The sequence below is a fragment of the Limanda limanda genome, chromosome 20 (genome assembly GCF_963576545.1).
Source record: "Limanda limanda chromosome 20, fLimLim1.1, whole genome shotgun sequence".
Classification (NCBI taxonomy): domain Eukaryota; kingdom Metazoa; phylum Chordata; class Actinopteri; order Pleuronectiformes; family Pleuronectidae; genus Limanda; species Limanda limanda.
Window position 1 is genome coordinate 4779745 of NC_083655.1, and position 22500 is coordinate 4802244.

At 47.0% G+C, this 22500-nt stretch overlaps 1 protein-coding gene across 1 annotated transcript in view; it reads left to right on the plus strand.

The window, feature by feature from the left end:
• Positions 1 to 3454: 3454 nt before the first annotated feature.
• The window catches only part of boc (BOC cell adhesion associated, oncogene regulated), a 26511-nt gene continuing 7465 nt past the window's right edge, over positions 3455 to 22500 (plus strand). Inside the window, exons 1-8 of the mRNA XM_061093801.1 lie at positions 3455 to 3518; positions 11511 to 11639; positions 12764 to 13036; positions 17964 to 18110; positions 19607 to 19750; positions 20115 to 20408; positions 22000 to 22272; positions 22355 to 22500. The exon at positions 22355 to 22500 is cut by the window's right edge and continues 123 nt beyond it. Of these exons, the coding sequence (XP_060949784.1) occupies positions 3509 to 3518; positions 11511 to 11639; positions 12764 to 13036; positions 17964 to 18110; positions 19607 to 19750; positions 20115 to 20408; positions 22000 to 22272; positions 22355 to 22500 (1416 nt within the window). The 5' untranslated portion in view covers positions 3455 to 3508. The remainder of the gene's footprint in view (positions 3519 to 11510; positions 11640 to 12763; positions 13037 to 17963; positions 18111 to 19606; positions 19751 to 20114; positions 20409 to 21999; positions 22273 to 22354) is intronic.

A 22500-nucleotide genomic window follows, 5' to 3' on the forward strand; every position in this document is an offset into this window, starting at 1 on the left:
TATATTTGAGTTTTTTCCTGACATGATAACAAACTATTTAAGCTACTATAAAGTAGATTAAATCCATTACTGAATATTACAGGTGAACTCCTTATGTATTTGATGTAGTATAGACCCTTTAAGAATAAATTCACAGTACTACTTTAAACTAAAAGTAGAGAAACACTTTTGAAGGTGTATAAAAGTCCTGAAAAGGTTCAGGCTTCTAAACTAGCTTCCTTGTCTTTTCGATGCAGTCTGATGAGTTTGTTGCCAGGTGGAAATTTACAGTGAAGCCTGATCTTGAAACTTAATTTGATTGACGATTGGTTTCCTGCCAAACAGACGTGTAGTGGAGACTAGTTTTCCGCGTATTTGGCCAAAACCTGCTGGATAGGTTTTCATCCAGTCTATTGGAGCTGAGTTTTCGTATGTGTGTCTCCTTGTAAAGAGAAGTTACTGTGTGGATCTAGGTCTGCAGCCAATAGCAACAGTTTCCTGCTCGTATATAACGTCGCCTCTGCCATGTTGAAGTATGATGTCAGATATGAGTGAAGTAGGATTTTACTTTTCTCACCAGGAGGTAAATCAGAGTCTGAAGGTGGAGATGGATTTCCAGAGGCATTTTTCAGAGTATAAACAGCCAGCGGTTTTTATGGTGGCCTGCTGCTACTGCTCCCATCTCCTGTTTGTGATCAGAGAGTTTCGACTGCGGTGTTGGAAAGTTGCAGCGTTGTTGTTGTAAAGGGTGTAGCATCGGTGTGAATTCACAATGGAGGGAAAAAAATCCTCCCCGAGGGCATGCTTTCATCTCCGTGACAGCGGGTACACTCCTGCAGCCATAACGGCTTTCAGGCAGAACATGTGGGCCTTCCCTCCAAGTGTGTGTGTGTGTGTAGGATTGTGTGCATGTGAGTGACAGTTCTTGTCCCATCAGGATTATCTTTGCACAGGAATGTATTGCTTGTCATTTTGGCCCTTAAAGGCTCACCTGCATTGTCGTTTTAGGATTACAAAGAGGAAAAAAGAGGAAAAGAGCGTTTGCAGGAGGGAGTTTACACTTTTTATAATATCAGCAGGAGTTATTCTGGATGATTCTACTTGTCATAAACTAGCAGGGAAAACACACTCCCGGCCAAACAAGGCTGCCTCAATTCCCGGAGCTGGACATTATTGGCGTGTTGACATACGGTGCATTAGTCGTCCGGTGCTGACAGACTGGAGGCTCGGGTACGGGCCTGTGCGCCCCCGGGGGGGTGGGGGGTGGGGGGGGGGGGTTCCTGTGTCCAGTCAGACATTGGATAACCAGAGAGGGACACCTGGACCGGCAGGTGGCCGGGGTCCAAGCCCCTCCCCTGGGGCTGCATACCTCTCTGCTCATGATCGTCCTTGTCAGCCAGGACCACAGAGAGAGGGAGGAATGTAAGGTTTGAAAAAAAAAAAGGGGGAATAGTGAAGGAGAAAGTTCTGACGGGGAGTTGGATAGGGTGATTATTTAGTACCCTTCCAATAACAGGGCTTAGTTTGTGTGTGTGTGTCATAAATATAATCAGGATCCACTTGGACGGCTGATTATTGACCGTCCAAGGTCTTTAAAACCAGTTGAGCCAATTAGTTCCACCACTCAGAGGAAAAGTGAAGAAGCTCTTGAATGGATAATGAAGTTTCCCAAACCACGCTCTCGCACTCTCTCTCTCTTTGACACACACATGCAAACACAAACACACACACTGTGAGTGTGGCGCGAGTGCTGTTAGATCATTGATCAACTCCAGACTCTGTGAAGTGTGTGTGTAGACAAATAGTCCTGTGTGTGTGCAAAGCAGATATTTGGACAAAGATTAGAGGGCTGTTATAACGAGCCAAAAGCAACCCAGACACTCTAGTAGATCATTCACACACACACACACACACACACACACACACACACACACACACACACACACACACACAGACACACACACACACACACACACACACACACACAGGCACCAGGTCGCACCCTGACTGCTGCACTAAGGCCCCCATCACACACTGGATCCCCTTTATTTGCTTCTAACACACACACACACACTCTGCATAATTCGGTGTATTCTGAGTCTACAGTTCAGGTGTTTCCTTCCCTTCACATCCCGTAACACAAATCTAAGCGATGCACCACTGTGTGCGTCGCTCCTGTCTCCTGAGCGTGTGTGAACGAAACAATAAAAAGCATCACGGAGACACAAAAAAAAAAAGAAAAGAACCTGGCTCGTGTTCCAGCGCTTGATCCAATAATCAGTTTTAAAGTGTTGCCCCAGAGAGAAGAAACTCATCATGGAAGAATGTCGACCTGGCAGGAGAAGACATGATTCAACAGAATAAATCACCGGGCACCAGATGAGTTGGTGATCGGGCCCCCCCGAGGTTATCACAGCTGGAATTTTCCATCCGACGGCGCTCGTGTCTGTGTAGCGTCCACATCGTGTTGGTTGTTGGAGTTTTTATTTAATGATATTTCGGGGTCTCTGCTGTAGGATAACGCACATCCGAGAATCTGAGTGACGGGACGAGTGGTAGCTGTGCTTGACCACATCTCTCTCTCTCTCTCTCTCTCTCTCTCTCTCTCTCTCACACACACAAATCCATCCTCTCTTTGAAACCCAGCTTCTTCCAGCTGTTTGTCCTCTTTAAGAAACTCCTCTCGTACGCAGCAGGTTTTTGCTTTATGGCGGCGGAGTCAGAGTCAGGAGTCGGGCGGCCATCTTGAACGCAGTCGACCGCCCAGACTCGCCTCTCTCTCTCTGTTTTCTAATAACGCTCATATCTGTTTTTCCTATAACTTTCCCCCTCCGGTCGTTTTGTATAACTCCACGGCCTTTCTCCATTCCACCTCCTCCTCTTCTTCCACCTTCTCCTCCTCCTCCACCTCCTCCACCTCCTCCTCCTCCTCCTCTTCCTCCTCCTCCTCCACTCCTCCTCCTCCTCCTCTCTTCCTTATCTCGATTTCCAAATGCCTCCTCATATCTGTTTTTCATATAATATTTCACTCGCTCTGCTTTTCTCTTCCGTCCTTCCTCTCCCACTGAGAGTTGTGGGGCCAGACGGTTCTCCTTCTCTCTCTCTCTCTCTCCCTCTTTCTCTCTCTCTCTCTCTCTCTCCCTCCCTCATTTTTTTCCCCCTCCTGCTGAATAATGGGGAGAAATTGCTCTTGATTTATAATTGGTTCCATTCACTCTGATGCATGAGCTGCCAAAGGAGTTCGGGGGCCCCTTTCACCCCCCCCCCACCCCCCCCTCCGCCCACCCCCTTAAACCCTCCCCACCCGCCTCCCCGAAACGACGCAGGAACACACAGGGAGCGGGGTGGGGGGGGCTGCACATGCACGTACAGCCATGAAACTCCATGCATGCGACTCGTGCATGCGTGTGTGTAGTTTGTCTTCTCGGGTCGAGGATAAGTGGTAGCCTGTTTTCTTTTTCTTCTTCTTCTTCTTCTTCTCGCATGTTGACGTTTGGTGTTGGAAAAACTTCCTGAGGTCTGCATATTTATGTGCCTCTGTGAGTATACTTTTACCATGTAATAGGAGTTTGTGTGATTGCTTGCTTATGTGTCATAAAGTGTGTGTGTGTGCATGGAGAGAGAGAGAGAACACAAGCAGGGAAAGAATGGTTGTGGGTAAGTGAAATATGTAACTGTGTGTGTGTGTTTGCATGTGTGTGTTTGTGTGATGAGTACTGTGAAATCCAGGGTATTAGTTTTGCCAGTAAAGTATGGGACTGATTACGTGTGTGTGTTTGTGTGTGTGTGTGTGTGTGTGTGTCACTTAAAGCTTCCCACAAATTGTCCAACTTCTACCAACGAAAGTTACACTTATCCTCCATATGATGTTGTACAGTGACATGTTTGAATATAGGGGAACAGTTTTTTGCCATACACACACACACACACACACACACACACACACACACACACACACACACACACACACACACACACACACACACACACACACACACACACACACACACACACACACACACACACACACACACACACACACACACACGTTCATACAGTGCATCTATGGGCATCACTTTTTCTATGAGAACTGGGATCGAACCGCCGACCTTTTGGTTAGAGGACAACCCACTGTCACCCCAAACAGAAATGTGGAGCTACTCAGTTCATGTTTACCTGATTTTAAAAGATTCAAACAATCTATTATGAAAACTTTTGAGTACATGAGGATCATATATAACGTTTTAATGCATCAGTGAAGTTAGTTGTTCGATCAGCCATTAATATTAGATTTTATTCTTGTTATTGTTTCTCTTTGTAGCCAAGTAGCTAGCCTGCCCATTGCTACCCAATCCCCCTTTTCTTGTATCTGTCCGGCTACACTCTTCATCATTTCCTTTTTCTATCCATCTTTTCTTCTTCTTTCCCACTCATCACTTTATCTGTTGTCCCTTCTCTTCTTCCATATATGGTGGGGATCAAAATCTGTGACCACTTTTCCCATTGGAAACCTCCTCTGTTCCTTATTTCCTTCCCTATCCACCTTTCCTTATGTCAAATTTTCTTCTAGAATTATCTTCTATTATCCAGCTGACATTCCTTCTATTCATCCATCCCTTCTCCTGTCATTCACCTTTCCTACCTTCTTTCTTTCCTTCTAGTACCCTCCTTTCCCATCTTCTTTCGATCATCCATCCATCTGTCCTCCTATTAACTCATGTCTTTTTTTTTTCATTTTATTCTTGCTTGTAGTTTTATTAATTACTTCATCCTAATTTCCTTCTCTGTTCATCAGTTCTTATATCAGTTATTCCAATCCTGGTCACTGCCCCTCGTCCTCCCTTCCTCCCTTCCTTCCTCCCTTCCTCCCTTCCTCCCTTCCTCCATGTCTTCCCTTCCTTCCTTCCCTCCCTCCCTCCCTCTGATGTAATTGTCTAGTACCTACATCACTCCGTGGTCCATCTCTTCGGCTCGAACCTCCCCTGAAGCTGCGATGATGTGATCCTGTTCCCATGGCCCCGGTGGGCACACTGGCATCCCACACCAGGCAGCGGAATGTGTGTGTGTGTGTGTGTGTTCACCGTGGCACCATAATTAGCTCTCCGTGGTTAATTCAGCTTCGTTATCTAAATTATGCAAATGCCGCGGTGCCTAATTGATTAGAACGCCCCCCTTCTTTCCATCGCAGGCTCTTTCCAGATCCCTCTCGTTAATCCTCGACGCTCTGTAGCTCGTTAGTGTCGGTATGGGGGGGGGGGCAGAGGAGGGCTTGGACGGGCATATAGCTCGTTAATACTTTGTGAAGCGCGTGTGTGTATGTGTGTGTTATGAAGGAGGATGGGGGGGGGTTCTCAGCCTCGTTAGGGACGCTGAGATGCTTTTGATGTGTAATTCGATGGCATGAGAACGAGAGGAGGAGTCAGAGCTGGTTCTCTTTCCACCTGTTGGCCGGAGCCCTCAATGCCAAGATAAGACTCCAGAAGGTTCTCATCCCGCCGGAGAGAGAGAGAGCTCGTCCGTGGGGAGCGGAGAGATGGATGATGGGAATAGAGAAGGGAATTTCCTCTTCGCCAAGTTTTGGTACAACAAAGGAGAGTGGATGTTCTGCACGTCAGCTTGAGATCTCTCTCGCACTTTGAAGAGGAGAAGCTACTTCAAGCAGCGTTTACGTGCTGCAGAAATATGATCTCTGTGTTTCTAAGGTTTTGATGCAGGAGAATCATACTTTAAACTTACTAACATACCATTTAAGGTCCTTTATTTTATGTCTTACCCTCCTTTTGTTTTAAAAAGTGAATAACAAGTGATTGCATGTTAACTACACTGGGCCAGGTCCTCTATGTAAGTACTGGACCATGGAAAAATGTTGAATCATACCTTCAAATACAACACAGTCAAATTCACTTAGAGCTTTACAAGTTTTATTTCAAATATTAACATTAACTTAATGACTGCCGGGCAGCCAATAGAGAAAATAAATAAAAATTTGCCCTATTATTGATCAGATTAAGAAATGTATGCCACTTAGGCTACTTTTAAACAATAAATAAAAGGTAAATTAAATAGAATGAATAAAAGTTTACTTAAAATATAAACTTTGAAATAAACAAAAAGTAGTCTATTGTTGTTTGTATGTAGCTGATGCAAAGCTAGTGCTTGGGTATGTTTAGATTCTTGTGCAAAAACAAGAGCTGGTCAACATGCTCTGGGGTGATGTTGCTCCCCCCCATATATCCGCCCCCGTATAAACCAATAAATATGTTTAAAAAAAAATATATATAATTGAATCCTTGTAGATTGAAATGACAATTATAATCGAACAGTCAAGCATTTGAACCTGAGATTTGAGAAAAACAAAGTTTTACTATTTATAAAAAAAACAAGTTATGGCCCAAACATTGATTGACAGGTTAATCAATAATGAAAACAGTCCTCATTTGCTGCCCTTGAATATCCTGTTGCTCTTTCCCTGTGTGAGGGTCCGCTGGTGGAGCGGGTGGGTTCCTGTTGTGTTAAGCAATCTCCGGGACCCTCCTCATCCTCCAGCAGCCCCCGGGTTCGGAGCGAGAGGCCAGAGAACAGATTGACAGAGTGAGGGGAGAATATGTCGGGACCTTCAGTGACTCTCTCTCTCTCTCTCTCTCTCTCTCACACACTCCCTCTCTCATTGACCAGGCCCTCTCTCTCTCCTCCTGCTCGCCTGCCACTCGACATCCTCTCTATTAATTTGAGTCGCCCGCACTGCTTTCTCAGCCAACCTCTGCACCCCCACCACCCGCACCCCCGACCATAAACCCCCCTTCACCCACCTCGCATCGATCCCCGCCTCCCTCCGAAACTCTCTCCACATACTCCTCTCAAACCTCTCGGTCATTGAGCCCCCCCCCCTCCCTCTCTGGTCATTGAGCGCGGCCCATCAGCTCTTCCCCGGGCCCTTCAGAGCAGCGTCTCCCCTTTCTCCCGGGGTCCGCGGGGTCTTTGTCCGTGCGCCGGCTCACTGCTTTACAATGACTCTCCACTCTATTAAGGTGCGTTCTGCCTGTTAGCGTCGCCCGGGGCAACCGGCCTCCCGCATGGCAGCTATGCAGCGTGGCATTGTGGGCCGCGGGCTCGAGCGGGCCAGTTGAACCCCCGGCCCTCCTCACACTTGACACCGCATGTGTTTATCTAAAGGGGGGGGGGGGCTTTGTGGTGTTTGGAGAACCTCGATGGAAGAGGGGTGGTGGGGGGGGGGACCCGGGGTGTAAAAAGACGTAAAACTGGGGAGGGGGGGTTTCGGGAGGTGATAAATATTCAACAGCTCAGCTCCTCAGAAGGAGTGAGTATCCTGCAGCCCCCCCTCCACCTCCTCCTCCCCCTCCCCCTCCCCTCCCGTGTGTCCTCTCCATGCCAGGAAGCAGATGGAATGTGAGCGCTCGGGGAGGAGGCTCCAGTCGGGTTTTATCCAATTAGCAGGGTTGTCAAAATGAATTTATCCACGGAGGCAGCGGGACAAAGGGACCGGGAGCACAGGGGCCCCGGTGTCTTTACTTAGCACGCTCACAATGAACTTCTGTCAAGTGACTCTCCACCACAGAGACATATTAGGCACTCGGATACCTACACTCACCATGCATTTCTACACACACACACACACACACACATACCACCACATCCCCCCCCAAAAAAACCCTTGTACCCTCAACACTATCTCCTGTACGCCGCAGATGTTGCACACGAATCCGCCCGCAGACACCTGTGCTCAGATCTGTTTTTTCACTTGGCTCCGATTCAAGTTATTCAAAACAAGTTAAAGTCAAGTCTTAAGTCCCTGGGGGGGGGGGGCGAGTTTCCACAAGCAGAACACGAGTCAGGATCCTCTCTGGTCTCTCAGCGGCGACCATTGAAAGGAACCTTTGACTGTTTTCTTGTGTTTATAGTCGAGATATACATGTACAAACCTTTTGTCTCACACAATAATGACTCTTTAGGTCGTGGTATGTGAACTTTTTTCTCCATATCATGTTTCAGTGCAGGGATTTTGTTGCCATAATTTTTATGCTAAGATAACATGATGCAAGGATTGATGTGGAAAGAACCAAATGAGTTGACAAGCGTCTGTTATTAACCGATCTAAAGAATCAGTTGCTTCTTCTTATGTAATCGACAAAAGAAACTTCTTAATGTGGCTCAGTGAAGTTTGGTCAGTGAGGTCTAAAATATTAAAGATGGAAGTGTTGACAGAATTCCTGCCTTTTTCTTACTGATAACAAAATTAAACCTTGTGTAATACTTTGAAAATACCTCGTGAAAACTTCCTAAATGGATATTCTAAAATACTTTAAAATGATATCTAACTTTTCTCCGTTAGTGGTTTCCCAATCGAAACAGTAACAAAAACCTCGATTGATGATGTTGTGAAACAGCGTGGGATCTCGTTTTGTGCATTTGCAGTTTCAGGGAGTACAAGTACAAGTCAACGTGATCTATAACATAGGTCCAATTGTTTTTACACATTTTAATGCAGAATTGCAACATATTATATCTTCAATCACAGACAGAAAATGGACGATGAATTGGATCAGATGCTAAAAGTCGACTTTCAGCAGCAACAGGAGCATTTCAGTTGATACCCAAGTCAAACTAAAAGCTCTTTTGGGAGTCTCCGACATTTTTTGCAGAACTAGCTCCTCTGTACACTCATCATACTTCTGCACTGGAACCGACAGATTTGAAGAATTCACACAGTTCTCCTCAAAGATCTGTCACTGAAATATGTTTTAATACCACAAAGCTGCTCACACAGTGTTTGCCATGCTGTGCTTTTCATTATTGGTGTCTCTCTCTCTCTCTCACACACACACACTCACGATTTCTCGGTCCTTAATTTAGTGGAGCTGTCTGTGTTTATGCTCTGGTTTTTATCAGTCTTGCTGATGCGTAGGAGGCTCCTCTCTCTCTCTCTCTCTCTCTCTCTCTCTCTCTCTCTGCCTGTAGCTTCTCTGGGATGGATGGATGGAAAAACTTGGACGTGGATGTTAGGCCAACTGTTCATCTTGTGGAAGGGTATCTGCTAAGCAAACACAGGACCCAGCTAACTAATGAATCAGACAGACAGGCTCGGAGGAGGAAGGCTTTTTGTTGTGTGTGTGGGGGGGGGCGATGATGTACGAGGGGCCTTCTCATGTTGCTCTTGCAACAAAGCTCTTTCTTTGTGCCCGTCTTGCTGCTTTTATTCTGAAGGGACAGGTAAGGAGGCTGAGGGAGCGTGTCCAGTTGGCACCGGACCCCCCCCCCCCGGTGTGGTTGACGGGTAGCAACCCTCGCCGTCGGGACAGGTGCTCGGTACAGATGTACGTCTTTAATGGGGAAGCTGTCTCGGGTTGAGTCCATCCAGCGAGCGGCCACAGAAGCCACAGGCCTCCACCGATGCTCACTCCTCGTCCCCACAGTTACTCGCTGTTTGTTTACGGAGTCAGCCCACGACTGATGGGCCACTCTGAGGAGACCAGTGGTTAATGGAACTGAACATGTATGTAGAGCTGCGACTAAGGGCTGAGGTCTGCCCCAGCTTTAGAGTCCCCAGTGATGTTCACATGGCCTGTTTTATTTTGAATTACCTTCCCAGAGCAAAGATATAGAGGTTACAGAACTGAGAAAAGCAGCAAATCCCTTGTTTGGCTTTTTTGCGTAAAGCTGTAATATTCTAAGAGGTCACTCACTATCAGGAACTTACAGAATAACTCCTGACGCTGCTCTACTCAGCTTTAAGGAGTGTTTTGGCATCTTTTAAGGTCACAGGATGTCAGGCCCACACCTTTTAATGTTTTCGATTGACTCATTCTGTTATCATCTGCTGTTCTCTGCCGGTTCAACTCGCAACAAGTAGCTGGAGTAGTAGGCATTTAGCCGATAAAGAGGTGGTGGAGACTCAAACTGAGCTAAAAGGAGAGAGCGAATGGTGGATTAAAGTGTTCCAGTTTACAACGTACACAAATCCAATGCTTCTCCTTTTGTGCTCGATGTTTGAAAAATAAGTCGTATCAACTTTAAAGTTGAAATCAGAGTTGTACTCCCTAGTGGCACGAATAATCGGCTGATGAATAAATAAAATGACCAAATGATTAATTGACTAATCGTTGGAGCTAATCCATGTTATATTTGGGGGGGGAAAGTTGGGAAAATAAGTCTAGAATTTTCCTTTTAACACACTTCAGTGAAGCCGAGGCTAGCGTGTGGCCTCGGTTGTGTCGTTAGCAGCTGCTTTTCCTTCAGCGCGCCGCTTTGCTCACTTTCGAAAATGCGTGCCAGGCTGCTAAACTGCTGCCATGAGATGATGAAGGTGCGCTGTAAGAGTTTCCATCCTTTTACTGTCCTGCTTTAGCCCCTAGTGTGTGTGTGTGTGTGCGTGTGCGTGTGCGTGTGCGTGTGCGTGTGCGTGTGCGTGTGCGTGTGTGTGTGTGTGTGTGTGTGTGTGTGTGTGTGTGTGTGTGTGTGTGTGTGTGTGTGTGTGTGTGTGTGTGTGTGTGTGTGTGTGTGCGTGTGCGTGTGAGTCCCTCGTGTCGAAACCTCATTAATCATCCCTCTGCCATAATAAGATCGGAACAAATATGTATGAGAAAGTTGTGCGCTGCCTCCATTTGTACCGTAGCGATTGCAGGGGCGGTTTGTGCCCATTTGTGTGTGTGTGTGTGTGTGTGTTCAGCGACATGTACTGTATGTCGGTGAGAGGGGGGGGGGTGGGAGAGGTTCAGTTCTGCAGGACCACCCTCCTCATTCTGTCGGGAAGTTGTTAGTTTAACCTGACAGGAAAGAATTCGGGAAACTTGGCAGCAAACGACAACGGAGAGAGAGACGAGCTCCTCTCTGGATTAACTGTTAATAGACTGACCATCGCCTCCATGTTCATAACAGCACCGAAGTGAGAGAGTCCACCGCTCCTCCACCGCTCCTCCACCTCTCCTCCTGCACCTCGCTGTGCTCTATATTCCCCCCCCTTGCCTCTCATTAGTCGCTCTTTGTCCCGACTCTTTAATGCAACCTGTGTGTTTTCCCTTCCTCCCTCCTGGACCCCTCTACCTGTATCGGTTACACCTGAGTGGGAAGGTGGTGGTGGTGGTGGGGGGGTGGTGGGGGGGGGGTCGGGTTACGGCCCTGCAGAATGAGGGCGCCCCTTTGATGGATGCCGGGCTGGATGGGTGCGGGTGCAGGCGGAGGAGATGGGCTCAGCGGTGCGATGGGGGCTGACAGGAAAGAAAGGCTTCATTTGTGTCTGGAGTTTGGCTGCTGGGGGGGGGGGGGGGGCAGAGTGCGCCTCCTCGCCTGGGTTGTGTTTTCTTAATGGCTGCCTGTTTGTGTGTGTGTGTGTGTGTATAAAACGAAGGTAGAAGCAGAGAGAGACGGGTTATGTATGAAATCCAGACTCAACGTTCATATGGATGCTGTAGGTTTGTGTGTCTGTGGTTGTGTGATGATTGTTGTGTGATGATTGTTGTGTGTGCATCAGGCCTGTACACGACTCTAACCCTCTCCTGTGTGTTCCTGTGTTTCAGGGGGTAGTGTATGGAAGATGTTTGGAACGAGAGACTGGATTCCGTGGACGAAAAAGAGAAGGGCTCCAGTGTTGTGTGCTCTGGGTGCAGTACTCCTGTGCTGCCTGCAGGGCGGCGCCTCTGTCTCCGGTGAGTACACGGAAACAAGATGTTGAAAAAAAAAAAAGTGGATCTCAAAGTAACAATCTGCATTTTAAAAAAAGAAAGAGAAGAAGAAAAAGTCTTCATTTGTTTGCACGGAACATATTACAGCCTCTGTCTCTGCTCAAGTGCATGAATGCCTTTACATTAGTTTTCCCAAACACCTGCAGGATGAGAACAGTGTCGGCTCACAGGCGAGTGTTTAGTGTGTCTGTCTGCAGCAACAGCCGTGTGTTTGAAATATATCTGCAGCAGAAGGTAGTTTGAAATAAGCTGCACTCGCCACCAAGGGTGAAGTGAAAAATTGAAAGATGTAGAACTGCAGTAATTATCCCATTAATTGATAAACTAATTAAAAGAAACATTGCAACAGCTTTGATGAGTGATTATTACTGATAACACAACCGACTACACTGTAACTACAACAGATGCAGTTACACCTTCTCCAAGTAACACAACAGTTAACGACATAACAACCGGACCACTTTCGATTTCTCCAAACAACACTGTAACTGCAACTGATACAACTATACCTTATCCAAGTAACACAACAGTTAACAACTTTACAACAACTGGACCAGTTACATCTATTCCAAATAACACAACCAACTACACTGTAACTACAAAAGATGCAGTTACACCTTCTCCAAGTAACACAACAGTTAACGACATAACAACAACCGCACCAGTTACATCTATTCCAAATAACACAACCAACTACATTGTAACTGCAACAGATACGACTTTACCTTCTCCAAGTAACACAACAGTTAGCAACATAACAACTGGACCAATTGCACCTAATAGTATTTGTTTCAGGCGGAATTTCAGAACAATATTGTGTATTTCACACAACTTTCTGATTTTAATTTCCAGGCCAAACAAAAAAACTTACATGGATATCAATATTCCGACTATTGACCTTAACTCTGAATAAGACGTTATTTCTATTATGGTGTTTGCACGAGTTGCAAATAGATTATTCCACAAATATTCCCGATTTATACATGGACTCAGAAAATGTCTTTATACACTCACTTGAATCAAATGCAAAAATGAAAGAAAACTAAAATTAATCCGCTCTTTTCAAATTTGTGTGATCTCTTCTCCAGATGAGGTCCCAGTCTTCACCGAGGAGCCGCTCTCCGTGGTGCAGAAGTTGGGCGGCAGCGTGAACCTCCGCTGCCGCGCCCGACCCGCCGCCGCCAACATCAGCTGGCGGCTCAACGGCCAGGAGCTGGCGGACGGGGACGTGGGCGTCGTGCTCGGACCCGTCGGCCTGTTCATCCCGGCGCTGTCCAACCGGACGCTGGGGCGCTACCAGTGTGTGGCCAGCACCGGCGCCGGAGCCCTGGCCAGCGTGCCGGCTAACGTCACCGCAGCCGGTGAGTAACCGCCCACACAAAAGCTGCGGCCAATATTAGGGACGGGAAACGGCAGGGACGTCCCACTACGATACTTAGGTGGAGATACGATATGTATTGCGATTCGATATTACGATTTCCTGGGATTTCTTTTGGTTATTTTTTTTTTTAAATACTGGACCATGGAAAAATGTTGAATCATTCCTTCAAACACAACACAGTCAAATTCACTTAGAGCTTTACAAGTTTTATTTCAAATATTAACATTAACTTAATGAATGCCGGGCAGCCAATAGAGAAAATAAATAAAAATGTGCCCTATTATTGTATAGCCCCAGTCAACTGCACACAAACTGACAGATTAAAAAATATGCAACTTAGGCTTCTTTTAAACAATAAATGAAAGTTAAAATTAAATAGAATGAATAAAAGTTTACTTAAATATAAACTTTGAAATAAACAAAAAGTAGGCTATTGTTGTTTGCATGTAGGCGATGCAAAGCTAGTGCTTGGGTATGTTTAGATTCTTGTGCAAAAACAAGAGCTGGTCAACATGCTCTGGGTTGATGTTGCTCCCCCCATATATCCCCCCTCGTATAAACAAATATAAAAATTAATTCACAAGAATCGCGATTTGTAACTGAATCGATTTTTCCCCCCCATCCCTAGCAAATACACACAGGCCCTCCGGTCGGCCCCTTGTTTGGTTTGTCAGAAAGTCTTAATGTTCTCGAAGTTAAGCAGAAACAGTGAAGAGGTTTGTTTGTTTCTCTAAGAACTTCAGCGACAGTCGTGAGTAAACCTCGTACTTTTCCCCCGATGGTCACAAAGCTCCAGCGACAGTTTCTATGCTGACGATGGAAACCTGTTGCACATCGCTGATAGAACTCGAGGATTCAGAAAGTTTCTCTTCATCCGCTTCCCGACAACATCTGCTGTTTCAAAACTGATCTAACGGAGTTAAAGTGAATTATTCTGCCCACTGACACTTTTAGTGCTTTGCTGCTCTCGAGTGTGTGTTGTTATATTTGATATGCATCATGGGACTCGGGGGGTCGGGGGGGGGCCTGGAGCTGTGTAACCGGAGCCGGAGGAATGGAGGGGACCCAGGGCCGGACCACAGCTCAGCCTGGGGCCCCCCCCGACCTCCACTGGCCCCTTCTCTCCCCACAACATCGCATTCCTCCCCCGCAGGCCCCGACAGCCGGGCTCGCCAGAAATTATGGCCCCGTAATTGGGTGGAGGGTTGGGGGCAGATGTGTGTGTGTGTGGGGGGGGTGGACAGAGGATACGGGTGTGTGCCTGACTAAAACACACCGTTAGTTTAGAAGCTGCAGCCCTGGTAACTGTATTGTTTTACATGTGAGGCTGTGTGTCCCGGGCCGGTCGAGACAAGACGGGACCGGACGTCACATTCTCCTGTTTCCTTCAGGAACCTCCACAACGTGACACGCACATGTTTCACTCCGCACCCTGTCACTTTCTCTCCCCTTCCCTCCTTTCATTATCATTCACTCTCTCCCTCCTCTCTTGTTTTCCTCGCATCCCGCTCTTGATTTCTCTCCTCACTTCTGCCCGAGCGACGCTTTGTCGAGCGGTGATTATGAGAGACGACGCACAAAAGGCGTTAAACACGTTATCGACGGCTCCGGTAGCGGATGAGTCCTGTTGCATTAACCACATGTGGAGCCAGACCGGTCGCCCTGAGATACATTTAAGATACATTTATTTATTTGTCCCAAACACAAGCACACTCATGCAAGGAGGGAAATTTAACCTCTGCTTTTAACCCATCTGGTGCAGGACACACAGAGCAGTGAGCAGCCATGTACGGCGCCCGGGGAGCAGATGTTGGGGGAGTAAGGTGCCTTGCTCAGGGGCACTAGACAGGGTAGGGAGAATCCTCTTGGATTTTTGGACAGATCAATCCAGGTTCGTCTTTGTGTTGTTTCTCCGTGGAGTCGAACCAGAGAGACGAACCAGAGACCTTTTCTGCCCATAGTCCAAGTTTCTGCCACTAGTCCACCGCCCCTTTCCCCCAAAAAAAGTCTCTAATTTAATAACGTCTTCTCCTCGGCCCACCCCGAACTGCCTGAGGAATTGCTCCATGGGGAGTGTGTACGTGCCTTCTTTTCCATATGAGCCCTCCTAGTTGTGTGCACATGTTTTTTGTGATGAGGAGAGGTTGATTCCAGACCCTCCATGCTATCCGCCTGCTCTTTTGGCAGAGGTTAAAAGCTCTTCGCTCGACTTCTTCCACAGACAATCACCCCCCCCCCCGTTTGTTCAAGCTGCAGAAGACGCAGACGTGGATCTGCACAACGTGAGCGTTTTGCACAAACACGTTATAATTCAGAAACGCACAACACGCCGGCCTCCTGCTGCTGCTGCTGCACATAAAGATGATGAATGCACTGTCTCTCTACAAATATTTCAAAAGTTGGCCGTGCCAAACAGCGCTGGTGCGGGAGGTCTGCAGCACTTTATGAACACCATCAATCGTCCACTCCTGCAGGACAAACACACACACACACACACACACACACACACACACACACACAGAAACACACACAGAAACACACACATGCACGAGCACACACCTGAGAGGCACACATGCGGGGTTGTTCCTGTTAAGAATGCAGAGCAGTGCTGTGTGTGTGTGTGTGTGTGTGTGTGTGTGTGTGTGTGTGTGTGTGTGTGTGTGTGTGTGTGTGTGTGTGTGTGTGTGTGTGTGTGTGTGTGTGTGTGTGTGTGTGTGTGTGTGTGTGTGTGTGTGTGTGTGTGTGTGTGTGTGTGTGTGTGTGTGTGTGTGTGTGTGTGTGTGTGTGGGGGGGGGGTTGAAAGGTGTATTTAAAAAAAAAAATTCTGGGAGAAGTAGGCAGACGGAGGAGAGATGGATGGATACTTGGTAAGGGGGGGGGGGGAGGAAGAGGGGGAAGGTGGCTGTAAAAACAGCACCTGATTGATTTAGCAAATGGAGCGCCACATGGCCTTGACATTTTTTCCCTCTTACACACACAGACACACACACACACACACACACACACACACACACACACACACACACACAACTCTTAGGTTGACATGTCCTGGCTGGGATTCTCATCTTTCAGAATAAGAGCCGAAACCGAGTCGGGAGACGATGAGAGTCTGGACCCCGATCCCTCTGCCCCCACATCCACCCCCCCCCCCCCCCCCTCCCCTCCCTCCAGACACAGATCCAGGACGCCCGGTGAATAAATCAAGCGTCCCCGCGGTGACGCCGTTCGCTCGGCTCTTTGAACTAAATCACGGCGACGTCGCTATCAGCAGATACCGTGGCCTGAACCAAACTTTGCTTATTGAATTAGAGGCGTGTCCTCGGAGTCTCCTCTCGGGCTGAGCGGGGGGGGTTGCGCCGGCAGCCGGAGAGCGCCGCCGTTGCGCCGCTCCAACACAAACACGCCGGGGTTTACACCTCTGGAAAGAATGGCGAGCGACGGCGTGTTTGTTAAGAATAAATCAACACCGGCCGGCTGGATGTTTAATTGAGTTCCCGGAGAAGTTTTATTTATCTTTCATTTCACCGCTGGACGCCATCGAGACAAATCTCTCCAGTTGTTCGGCTACTTTCTTTTTCCTCTCTGTCTGCTTCCTCTCCTCCTTCCCCCCCCCCCCCCCCCTCCTCTGAGTCTCATGTTATTTTCCTTCTGCTTCAAATCTCTAAAATGGCAGCACGTCCCCTGCTAAGGTTTTTGGAGCGTTTGTCCTTTTTTTTTTTTTCCTCCTCTTGCCGTTTCCTCCCCAAACGCAAACTGGATATCTTTCCGTGAAACTTTATAGGACGAACACCTCTCACCTTTGACCCCTCTGTGGCCAGGCCCCGGGGCCGCTCAGGTGGGGGGGTTTGAGGAGGTCAGAGGTCAGAGGGGTGTCTGTGGCGTGCAGACTGCGTGTCTGTGGGACACAGTCGCAGCACATGGCCCCAGTCATCTCACTCCTCCAGTTTCCCACAGAGTCTCCAGCGGCTCCAGCAGCAGTATAATGTTGGACGGGATTAACGACACCCACTCCGGTGTTACACACACCACTCGCAGGCTTTTCGGCCTCATCTGAAGTGACATGGAATGAGTAAAACAGAAAAGGAACCGGTGTGAAAGTGTCTTCAGTCGGATCGCGTTAAGATGAGCAGTGGGAACGAAATGAGACAAACCAGACCTAGAGGAGGATTTTATTTATATAGGAAGCTCAACAGAGAACTTGTGGGAATGTGGTTATGAACAATGGGGCTGATGTGAACGGCACTCAACATGGAAACAGCTCGGTTATAATAACAGTTTATTATAGCTCAGAACATTGTTGTGTTCTTCTAAAGCTGTGTACGTGTGTAGTTGGATGTGATTCACATTCAGTATCAGGATTAAAGATACAGATACAAGTAAAATCCAATAAAATACTTGTATATTAAATATAACTCGGTTGATTCCTAAGGCATCATTATCAAACCACACTGACAGAGAAATATAATTTGGGTTTAGATTTTTGAAATTTTAACCTTTTACATTATTGTAAATAACTATAAATAAAAAGAAAATTTAACTGCAACCACATATATAGAAATTATATAAAATAACAATTGATATAGAAAAATGTGTCGAACACTATGGTGAAAAACAACTGCTGCTGTCTGTGATTTATTTCTGTGTTCAACCTTCATCAGGCTTAGGCACCGAAACGTCACAAGTGAACCAAAGTTTCATCCACTTCTCACTAAATCACTAAATATGTGTGTGATGGAATTTTCTGCTCCGATTATAAATTGTTAACACAAATGCACATGTTTAATCTCTAAAACAAGCTTTCATATCTGCAAACCTAAACCCAGATGTCAACATTTGTCGCTCAGGCTCTTCTTTGGATGAATGTCAAACTGACTTCTCTCTCTCTCTCTCGGCCGTGTGTTCTCCAGAGATGCGTGACTTCGAGCCCGACGACCAGCGGGACATCGAGGTGGACGAGGGCAACACGGCGGTGATCGAGTGCCACCTGCCTGAGAGCCAGCCCAAGGCCCAGGTCCGCTACAGCGTCAAGCAGGAGTGGCTGGAGACGTCCAAAGGTACCCGAGCTGCTTCTTCTCACCAGGATCTCCCATGATCCTCCTCCGCCTCCCTCCTCATTCCCCATACTATCTTTATAATTTCCCAGAATGCTATAATCCTGCTATCAGGCCCATTATACACCCAGTGATAAGGGTATTTATCTCCAGTGTTGAAACATGGGAATGCAGCTGTTTATTTTTTCAAACTATTTACTTCGAAGCTGGCTGGAAGAGAAGAAAAGCTCCTGTGGTTTGTGTCTGGTATGTTGATGATGCCCGCGAGCTGTAGGTTCTGATATCTGCAGCTTATCTCCGAGGAAATGAAGACCACATTGAGGAGCTGCTCGCGGCCGCACGCCGTGGGATCCACCTAGTGGCCGCTGGCGACGGTGCAGGCGCGCTGTAGAATGGCACATGGGAATCATGTTACAGTGTTTCACAATGTGGACTTCACTTTTCTGGGGTTGCTCTCTCTCTCTCTCAGTCATATCCCTGTATTTTCCCATTATCATTGCCAGTATCTTTGCAAAAAGTTCAAAACACTGCAGCGGTATTTCTTTTCCACCACATTGTCCTCTATGAATCCTCAGGACAGCACATTCGATCTCCAGTGTGAACGTCTTGCTCTATAACTCTGACGTATGTACGTTGTGCAAAGACAGAAGAAAACAATCCGGCTGTAATTTGCTGTCCGAGAGAAAGTGAGCCGAGCCCTCGTCTGAACTTAAGAGACATTTTGTTTTTTGTGCCTGATGTTTTCCCTGATTACAGACGCGTGCTGCGTTTAAAAAATCAAGTAGAAAGTCCGGCCAACGTAACCGAACCCAAGATACCGTTTCAAGAATGTTTTGTCCGAGTCCCGACCACGTGACCCCAGTGTCCCCTGGCTTGAGTCCAGCCTGGGACCTTAACTCCACGTCACACCTCCCTCCCTTCTGGAAGCTTATTCATCAAATAAAGGAAAATACTTTAAATGTTTTGAATCTTTGTCTTCAAGCCATTAAAAGCACAACTCCCCCTTCAGAAGTCTTAGCCTATAAGTGATTTATATATTGGATTATTTGGACTTAACATCCCTGGACAATAACTGTGGACTATAGTGGATCCCATCCTGATGCTGGATCGTGATCTTGCTGCTGACCAGAGACTATGATTGCAGCAGGACTGCTTCACATATAGTATTGAAAAAATGTTTACCCTCATCGATGCTGCTAAAAACTTTAATCCTGATGATGTTTTCTTACACTTTACATCTATTGCACTTGTGTCCGTCCTGGGAGACGGATCCCTCACATGTGTCTCTCTGAGGTTTCTACATATTTTTACCTGTTAAAAAGGTTTTTAGTAGTTTTTCCTTACTCTTGTTGAGGGTTAAGAACAGAGGATGTCACACCATGTTAAAGCCCTATGAGACGAATTGTGATTTGTGAATGTGGGCTATACAAATAAAACTTGATTGATTAATAAACTTGATTGATTTTAACATCTGTTTTTTTTTTCTTCCTTTCCTGTAGGGAACTACCTCATCATGCCGTCGGGGAACCTGCAGATCGCCAACGCCACGCAGGACGACGAGGGGCCGTACAAGTGCGCTGCGTACAACCCCATCACTCAGGAAGTCAAAACCTCCACCTCCGCCGACCGCCTGCGCATCCGCCGTGAGTCTCCGCCTCTCACACGCATGTTAGGAAGAAACAGCCCAGGTCGTTTCTATTAGTATAACTCGATCCAAAGAAAATGTAATTAGATGTCATACTGAAATATCTGAATGAGAACAGAAAAAAGCTGGTAGCTGTGGGAACATGTGGTGCACATGTGTCTTACTGTTAGTGTGACTTCTATCGTCCGATCTCGCCTGAATACATTTAGTCGCAGGAGATAAAGAACACGAACGAGCTTTTGCATCTTTCAAGTCGAAGATGAAAGTGCATCGTGATTTATTTTGTTGTGTTCCAGATATAATTTAATCAACAGCAGGTTTACAAGCACTTTTAAACTTTAGACTCTCTCCGTCTCTCCCAGGCTCCACGTCGGAAGCCGCTCGGATCATCTACCCGCCGGCGTCCCGCTCCATCATGGTGACCAGAGGCCAGCGGCTGGTGCTGGAGTGTGTCGCCAGCGGCATCCCCACCCCGCAGGTCACCTGGGCAAAGGATGGGCAGGACCTGCGTTTCCATAACAACACGCGCTTCCTGCTCAGCAACCTGCTGATCGATGCGGTGGGCGAGGGCGACTCGGGGACCTACATCTGCCGAGCGGACAACGGCATCGGCTCGGCCAGCTCGGCAACGGTGCTCTACGACGTCCAAGTGTTCGGTGAGGGAGCTGAGAGCTGCTTTAGAGTTTTCTCTGTTTTGTATCATTGTTTTTTGTTTTTTTATGATTGTTGTTAAATCATCCGAATGGTGTTTTTCGGGGATTCTCCAGAGTTTGTCTTTAACTTTTTACCTTCCGGTTCTGGTTACTTCCACTATAGTCCAGGCAAAGTAGCCCATTTTGGAGCCAAAAATAGAAGTAATTGTAAAATAATTTTTTTCAGCATAGATCATTTCTATGAGGTGTCCAGAACAACATACTAAAAGTCCTAAGAAATCCTAGTTGTGGAAATATGTTTAATTCTCATCAATGTGCCAATAAGGCCCGGCAACAATACACCCCAAAAAGACTATTTTTTTCCTTTACTCCTATCAAAATAAAACTTTACACAATGAAAGTAGCCATGAAACGTAAAATTTTTTGTATTACAAGTTTCTTTGAAAATGAATTTATGTATGTATTTGTAATACATATGAATGGTGTTTGCCTATGCAAATTAGGACATATTCAATAAGTGTGGAGCTCATGTGCTTGTCAAATTCATTTCAAAAGAAACTTGTAATACAAAAAATGTTACTATTCATGGTTACTTTCATTGTGTAAAGTTTTATTTTGATTGGAGTAAAGGAAAAAAATAGTCTTTTTGGGATGTATTGTTGCCGGGCCTTATTGGCACATTGATGAGAATTAAACATATTTCCTCAACTAGGATTTCTTAGGACTTTTAGTATGTTGTTCTGGACACCTCATACAAATGATCTATGCTGAAAAAAATTCTTTTACAATTAGTCGGTCGTAAAACGCTACTTTGCCTGGACTACCAGGGGGCCGGCAGGAACAATGTCCAGAGCAACTCACTCAGATACTTTCACTTGCAAACCCTCAGGATAATTTCAGGAATATTTGCGGATATCTACGCACGTCTGGAAGCAGCTTTAGTGACTGGATTTTTTTTGTATTTTCCTGGTCAGAGTTTTGTCTGTGTTATGGATTTAATAGTTGGACGGACTCCTGTGCACCCGTGTGTGAGGAGCACTGAAGCCCGGGCGGAGAGCTGGTGGAGACAGAGCTCGCTATTCTGTAGCACAACTTGATTGCAAAGTTATGGATGACTGTTTTTACAGTGATTTTCTCCGTGTGTGTGTGTGTGTGTGTTTTGTGGGCTTATTTCCCTGCAGCTGGCTCTGATTAAAGCCAGAGAGCTGCAGAAGCTGTAATGAGCCTGTCTTTCCCTTATTCACAAGCAGCCAACCATCAACTAGCTGGCCTGGCTCTACATACCCCCCCACCCCCACCCCCCCCAGTCCTATAGCCTGCACACACACATGTGCCCGGTTGTGATTTCACCCACACACACACACAAGTGCCCGTACACATTGTCGGAGCTGAAATGATTAAACAGAAATGTATTGTTGGAAGTTATTTAACGAGCAAAAAATACCGAACATTTATTGCTTTCAGCTTTTTAATATAAACCACAGATATCTTTCTGGTGGTTTTGAATCTCTTCGGACCGAACCAGTCGTTTGAAGACGTTCGACTCCTCCGTGTGTTTCCGTGTCTGACTCCGTTTCTCCGCCCGCTCCCTCAGAGCCTCCGCACGTGACGGTGGAGCTGCAGCAGCCGGAGGTCGTGTACGGCGAGACCGTCCGCATCACCTGCCAGGCCCGGGGCAAGCCCACCCCGGCGGTGATGTGGCTCCACAACGCTCGGCCCCTCGCCCCGTCTCCTCGCCACCGCCTCACGCCCCGGATGCTGCGGGTCTTCAACGCCGGCCCTCAGGACGACGGGCTGTACCAGTGCATGGCGGAGAACGGCGTGGGCAGCTCGCAGGCGTCGGCTCGCCTCATCACCGTGTCGACTGGTAGGTCACGCAGTTTTTATCATTCATGGCAGATTTACTTGTATTTCACAGCCGTTAATATGAATTGATTCTGTCTCTGAAGGGATTTCCGCCCGAGGGAAGTTACCCACCATCTATCGGCCGCTCAGCCCGGACAAGGTGCTGAGGGAGCAGCCGCCGGTGAGGCCCGGGGCCACAGGGGCCATGTTGCCCCTGGACTGCTCCGAGCTGCCGGGACAGATCCTTCCT